Source organism: Cyrtonyx montezumae, unplaced genomic scaffold (genome assembly GCF_038088225.1).
Source record: "Cyrtonyx montezumae isolate F1298 unplaced genomic scaffold, pur_monq_1.0 scaffold_10, whole genome shotgun sequence".
Taxonomy (NCBI): Eukaryota; Metazoa; Chordata; class Aves; order Galliformes; family Odontophoridae; genus Cyrtonyx; species Cyrtonyx montezumae.
In genome coordinates, this window is record NW_027071826.1 from 50,705,609 (window position 1) to 50,712,720 (window position 7,112).

General features: G+C 37.1%; 1 protein-coding gene across 4 annotated transcripts in view; it reads left to right on the forward strand.

The window, feature by feature from the left end:
- Positions 1-6,063, forward strand: part of TEAD1 (TEA domain transcription factor 1) — a 107,039-nt gene extending 100,976 nt beyond the window's left edge. For all 4 annotated transcript variants that reach the window (XM_065755362.1, XM_065755363.1, XM_065755364.1 and 1 more), the window contains one exon: positions 243-6,063. In XM_065755362.1, coding sequence (XP_065611434.1) covers positions 243-356 — 114 coding nt within the window. In that variant the 3' untranslated portion in view covers positions 357-6,063. The remainder of the gene's footprint in view (positions 1-242) is intronic.
- The last annotated feature ends 1,049 nt before the right edge of the window (positions 6,064-7,112 follow it).

Consider the following 7,112-nt stretch of genomic DNA (forward strand, 5'->3'; position numbering starts at 1 on the left):
AAGTTGGTGTGGGTTGAGGAACAACAAGCCAATCAAGCAGCCAGGGTGGAACAAATCTCCATGACCCTGCGTCGGGAGCCTCTGCTGTGCAAGTGCAGGCACAGGGGTCAGTTTGAGAGAGGACATTTCAAACAGTGACATTTAAACGTTGCCTAAATTTAACCAATTGTTTGTTTCTTCTTTTGGCTCTGGTGTTTTCCAGTTTGTAACATATTGTCTACCTCTTCCTTCCTCTCGACTAGGTTGTAACGAACAGGGATACACAAGAAACCCTACTCTGCATGGCTTGTGTATTTGAAGTGTCGAACAGTGAACATGGAGCACAGCATCATATCTACAGGCTTGTAAAGGACTGAGCAGTTATTTATATATACAGTTCATTTCACTTCTTTATCAAAACACAGACTGTAAACCTCAACACTAAGTGGCAGTGCCTCTGGCCCAACTTTCACCCACATTTTTCTAAATCCTGTTTTAGTGAGTCATTTTTAATGTGTTCATATATAATTGTAGCTGTGAAATTCTGGTACAGTTGTAAAAATTATTTCTAAAACTAAGTGTTCTTCAAATTTGTAAACCACAGTTCTTTGGGAAGACTGTATTTAAGAACCTAATGCCTCTGTCTGTGGAGGCCTATTTTTAATTCTGATAGAAGAATGTTTGACAGAGCATTTGCCATGGGGAAAAACTGACAGCGTTTATAAGAATTTTTTTGGGTTTTTTTTCCAACACAAAATATTTGTTTTACAATGCAAGTGAAATTGAAATGAACCTTTAGCTATAACTGTAAATGAGTACACGAAGTTAATTACCTTTATAGAATTATCTTTGTAACTAATTAGGGTGGAAGATATGGACAAGTATAATTTACTAAATTATTTTTTAAAATGAAACGTTTTTCTGTTTGAAGCCAAATGAAAAAATATAGCCTTAAGAAAGCCTGTTAAGAAACAGACAGGTCCTAAAATTAGGCAAATTTTGTATTTTTTTCTCAATGCTAAAACTAATCTTCTAATACATTGAACTTTCAAACAGGTATGCAGAGAAAGAAAACATCATCCCTTACCCCTAACGTATCTAGTGTATTTTAAAAGATTATAAAGTTGTATTGTACTAATATGAAAATCTGATTATTTAATGAAAAGAAGATGGCTCATTTTGCAATAAGTAGGTAAATACTGAAGATTTAGACTCACATTATATGTAGTCTTGTGTGTGCAGTTATATTTTATATGGACAACTATGTTTTCTAGTTAAGTTGAGTGAATAACTTGCAACTGAAATTAACAGATAAATGGAAACAACTGACATTGCTACAGCATTGAGTAATTTGTAAACTGAAAGCAAAACACTAAAGTGTTTGAGAGAAGAATGCATCTGAAAGGATCAGCAGCTTTAATATCTATGAGATGCTAGAAAATCACAACCAGTATCAGGCAAAGAAGTTTGGAAAGTGGAGAATTTTTTTCTTCTCTTCCTTTTTATCATGGTGCTCTATGCTCTAACACCTCTCTCCAGTTCTCCTTCTAGTTCCTACTTGCAAAGACCTTACCTGAAACAAACACGTATGTACCACATGGGTTCTGATGTCCCTTTTGCATCTGGATGTGATAGTATTCATCCTTCTGCTATATCAGGGAAGACTCCAGGAACTGAAGTGCAGCTGGAGATATTTTAATACTGTGCAGATTCAAAACAAGAATGTGGGTGTGAATGATTATCTGAGGTACGCACATGTCAGATAAGCATTCTCATTCTTCCTACCTAAGCCAGAGTGTTCCTCAGCTTCTTTTCTTCTGCACACCCAGCACTGTCCTTCAGCTGCCCAGGCAGCAGTTGTTGCAGCAGGTGCTCTGGGCCAGCAGGGGGTTCCGTGCAAAACATTTGTCTGAAAGGCTCAGGCCTGCTTGGCCAAGCACAAGCCGCCTTAAAGGTCAGTCATGAGGTATCAGCAAAGAGTGTTCTTGGGAAGGTCTTTTGCAGCTCTGAGTCAAAGAAGTTAACATTTAACAGCTCCCTCCTCACTGCCCTTTACGTGCCCGTGCATGATTTATGTCTAGAATTTATTCCTTGGCAACAGTGCTGTAATCTGTGAGAAAGTCGCCATTTCTGGATTTTTTTAAATTGTACAGTACTCTGTTAGAATTGCCAAATGTTGGAGTAACTCGATCAGAATATCTCCTAGACACAGTATTGGATTGTTGTGCACTCGTGATACAAATATATGAGGAGAAAGGAGACTGCTTAAATTCCTCAGCCTTCTGCTGACCTACCTCTAGAAGGTGGATGATTGCTGTGACGTCTAGCTGTGGATATTAGGGCTGATGATCTTTCAGTTTATAGTCTGTGAACAGAACAGTGAAATATGTCCATGGTAAGGTCTCTTAACACTCATTTTTAACACTAACAATCACATCAGGAAAAGCACTGCATTGTAACAGCCTAACGGTAGCCCTTTATTCTAAGCACTTGGTGTTACAAGTCAAAAACTACTTTTTTGTTTTATTTTGTTCTAAAGTTCTTTTCTTTAGGGTTTGAATTGTGGTTTTGGTGATTTTTTGTTTTACTTACAAGCAAACTCTTTGAAGCGTATCAAGTATGTAAGTCAATTTGCAAAACCAGGTACAGTTTTCTTAATAGAATCTGGCACACTACATACGTCATAACTATAGGGTATAAAAAGTCACAATGTTTATTGGTGTTCACACATGTAATATTAAAGAAACTACTTCCTTCATCTTTTCTTTACGCTTCTGTAAATGATCCATACCCTGTATATGTTAATTCTTAAAAGCCTTAATTCTTCAACTGTTCAGCGTGTGGTGTGTAGTCCAACAGGCTGCCTGTAAACTGTGAGCTCTTTTGTAAGCTGGAAGTATTTATCTTGTTACTGTTACTTTTTGTAGGAATCTTTTAATTGAGAGCTGCCAAAGCATTACAGTATGCAGTGCCTTAGCGTTATATTAGAAATACCTTTAGCCTCTTAACATAAATTTGATACGTTGTTTTATTAATTGGTTCCATTTTTAAATAAACTGTATTTTCCCCACAGAAAAAGCTCCTTGACTACTTGGTCTAAACCAACCCTCAGTACAAGTCAGTCCCATCGCTACACAATTCAGTGTCTATACCAAAAGGAAAGGTTACAGATTCATAGTTCTCCGTGAAAAGTGAATTGTATTAATAATGCTGCCTTTTAAAATTTCATGACCAAATAATTAATTGTGACTCTTCTGCACTCTAGCATGAAAGTGCCTTTGGTTTGAAATTCCAGCTTAGAAAAGTGCTGCCATAATAATGACAATTTGTAGAGAGACCAAAAATATGTAGTTATCACCGTAATGCCTTTGGTTTATCGGAATAAGTTGAAACTACAGGCCTCCATTCACAAAAGAGCACCATTTATAGCAAGGTAATTTTGCTAATGATCAACCTGCTGGAGAATAATGTACTGTTTGCCGTTTCTGACAGCACTACAAACCAACAACTGATTTGTCTATTACAGAGAAGTGAAAATGGTTCACATTTATATTCTCTTCATCCAGCCGTGTATCTGCATAATGAGATCCACGCACTGCGGAATTTCAGACAGTGGACAAATGTGGCTTCATTGTTCTCCTCTAATAATGTTTCAGTGTCTGTGAGGATTTTTTGTTTAGATGGAAGACACTGTTTACAAAACTGTGCATGCTGAAGGTCAGATGCATAAAACAAGATGAAAATGGAGAACAGACAAGAGGTAGGGTAAACATGATCATCTGTTTTTAAGCATTGAACTGTTAAGTGTGAGTGTTGTGAATGAAGGTGCTGTTGCAGAAACTCTGGCCAGCACTGCTCAAAACACAGGGTTACTTCGTTTTGTTTTTTCTCCTATAGGGTGTCTTGGTAGAAAAAAATTATCTCCTCTTAAAAATGTGTCTGTATTTGATATCTTCTGTGAACGGGGGCCGTACTGTGTACACTATAACTAAAATTGATGGGAAGAGGAGCAAGATTTTAAGAAAAAGATGTTAGAAAGAACAAATATCAGCAAAACCAAAAGCTGTCAGAGGGATTATATAGTTGTGAATACAATTTTAACTTGATTTTTAAAGTATTTGATGAAATCTAAGATTAACTTTTTATATATAGAAATATTGTGACACTGTGTGGTAACTATTGTGATAATTCAAATTCCCTGTCTCCAAAATACTATTTTTGTTAATCCTTCAAGGTCTAAATCTCACCTCTGTAAGACAAGTAATCCCGTCGAATTTGATGAGACTGAGGTAGGGCAAAGACGATTTCTCCCCGCAAGTGGAGCATATATTTTCAGTTATTACCAAACATTTCAGTCTTACTAATCCGTATTTGTGCTAAAGTACACTTTTGTCTCATTAAAATAAGCATAATGGTACCATTTGGGGCTGTTAAAAATTGCTACTAGCAGGCGTAGTTTTACTTACTTGAATTCCAAAATAATATTATTTAGGTACTGCACCACTATTTTGAAGGAATTGCAGATATCACGCGTGTTTCTCACGTTCCCTTTCTATTGCAGCTACAGCTCAGTAAGGTTGGCAGTAGCTTCTTCCGTTAAAACCTCCAACGGTGTAGGCTATTTTAAGTAATGAAGGGTGTACATTACTGTTGAATGTAAGTAACTGGCCAGTTCAAGGCAGATACAACATTTGACATACTGATCTGTATCTATTTATTTTTCCACTGCAGCTCCTGGGCATCCTTGCTTTGGAAGCGGTTCCCCTTAACACTTTTCCTGGATCATTCATACTGAGAAATATTTTCTCAATTCCTTACTTGACCCATACTGATCCACATACCTGGTCAAACAGCAGATGTGATAACAGAGCCCAGTTTTGTACTTTTCTCAGGATGATCTATTTCCCCCCCACCTCTCTTTCATAACAAGATGCTTAGCCCCTAAAAGAGATCAAGGCTGGATAATTCAAAATACAAAACACACTCTGGAGATGTTCATCGTTTAACTTTTCAGGTCATTCTTGCTGAGATCATGTAATTAGCTTAGTGTGTAAATTAAATCTTAAATGCACTCAGTTGACAAAAAGGAGACAGATCCCTGTTACCTCCTTTCAGAATATGTGTTTTTGTTTTCGTTTTGTTTTATGGGCCTCTTTGATTCAGGCTCATGACTGCAGACAAAAAATACAATATGTGCCTGAAAAAGAAAGACAAGAGAATTTTATAACATTGAAAACCTGAATAGCCTTTAATTCTTCAGTACATTTTATGTAAAACAGGTTGGGGTTTTGTTTTGTTTGGATTTTTTTGTTATTTTTTGTTTTGTTTTTTTGTTTCTGGTTTTGTTTTTTTCTTTGCCATGTGCATTTGTTCACATTTGTAAATGACTTAATGGAATTCTCACTTTATGTTTATTTGTGTAATGTGTATAAAATGGGTTTGTGACTTAAGCATATTCATATATGGTCAGTGGTTACTTTAATATTGTACTGCTGCTGGTAACTTTTGATGTAGAACTTGCCTTTTGATGATAAAGTACCTCTAGGTTAGACAGGGAGGGAAGGCTCTTTGGAAGAAAAGTGAACGTTCTCCGATGTTTTCTTAACATATTTGCAGAAGCTTTCAAAAGGAGTTTCAGTCAAACCTCTTGGCAGTACAGTATTCTTGTATTTGTTATTGTCTGTGTGTAGGTACTGGTACCTTTTTTTGTTTAAAATGTTTTAAGTGTTGGCTTTAAAGTGAATTTATCTTTAGTATGATAGTAATATGAAAATTATAGGTTTTGTGTGCAGAGAATTTTTTTATAAAGTGCTTTGTAAAAAAAAAAAAAATGTATTCTAGCTTTCGCGGTACATATGTGTGATAACTTTAATATCCATGACAGTTAAGTGCAATTATTTCATCACTCTAAAAATGCTATTTTTGTGTCGGTTACTGCAGGTGTTTTCATGTCTTTGCAAAGTGACACATTTTGATGCCTTCTTGATAAAGTGGTAGAATTTTTGTAGCTTTCTAGAAACTTTGTATTCATACAGTATCGATTGAAAATAAAGAAAATGAAAGTGTTTTGTGCATTTATCTTAATCTCATACATCAGTCTATTAATGGTGGGTGTGACTTTCCAAAGCACTTAAAGTAGCACAAGACCAGACTTGTAGAAATATCTGTGAACTTACCTATAGGTGCAGGTGGACATCCAGCACGAATCTGTAGGGATGGCACATCTGGAGGCTGCTCCACAGTGAGCCCGTGTGCTTTCCAGAGCTCTGGCTTCTAGATCTTCCTAAAAAAAAAAACAAGGAGCAAGTATTTTAAAACAAAACTTAAACCATTCTGTTTAAATGAGAAAAGCCGCCCAAACCCCTATATGCCAGAAGCAGGAATGATTGATTCAAACTCTTACATAATAAACAGTATCAAATACATCATTCACATGACAACAAGAACTGACAAGAGCAGAGTAGTTAACTGGGGTTGTGGTGAAAGAAAAAAGAGAGTAAAGGGGAAATATGCTGTATCAACTGGAGTCAATGGGAACATGACCAGGACTTGGGGGAAAAAAAAGGTACATCTGGCTCATCTTCTCCTCAAAAGGAGAGCAGCGGCTTTTGAATAAGCCACATCTCCCCTCCCACACATCCCAGTTCTCCTTTTGGATGGCAGATGTTCCATTGCCATTTTTAAAATGCCACCAGAGCTCACCCTGTGTGGGAGATGAATGGGTTGAGAACAACACGCAGACATGGTCTGTTTTGACCCTGTTTTCATTTCTTTGTTCCCCATTAAGTATATGGTTTCAGCACTTTGAAGTAGGTTAGCTGTTTCAGAAGAAGCAACCCGCTCCTTAATTAAGGTTCCATATCTTAATTAATTTAGGTTAAAAACCATAAACCTGCTACCTTTGGGAAAAATGCCACGCAGCATTTCAGATTGGCAGTCCTAGTGCAACACTGTGCCATCCGCGCACTCACCAACTACCTTCAGCAGACACAAGACACAATCACCTCTCCCTGCTTAAGCAGAGTCTAGCTTACGCGATTACAGCATCATGGTCACAGGACAAAGACAGACCAGTTGCTGTGTGCTGTTTTGTGAAGTGCTACGCTATGCAGGCCACTGACTTGTCTGCTTTT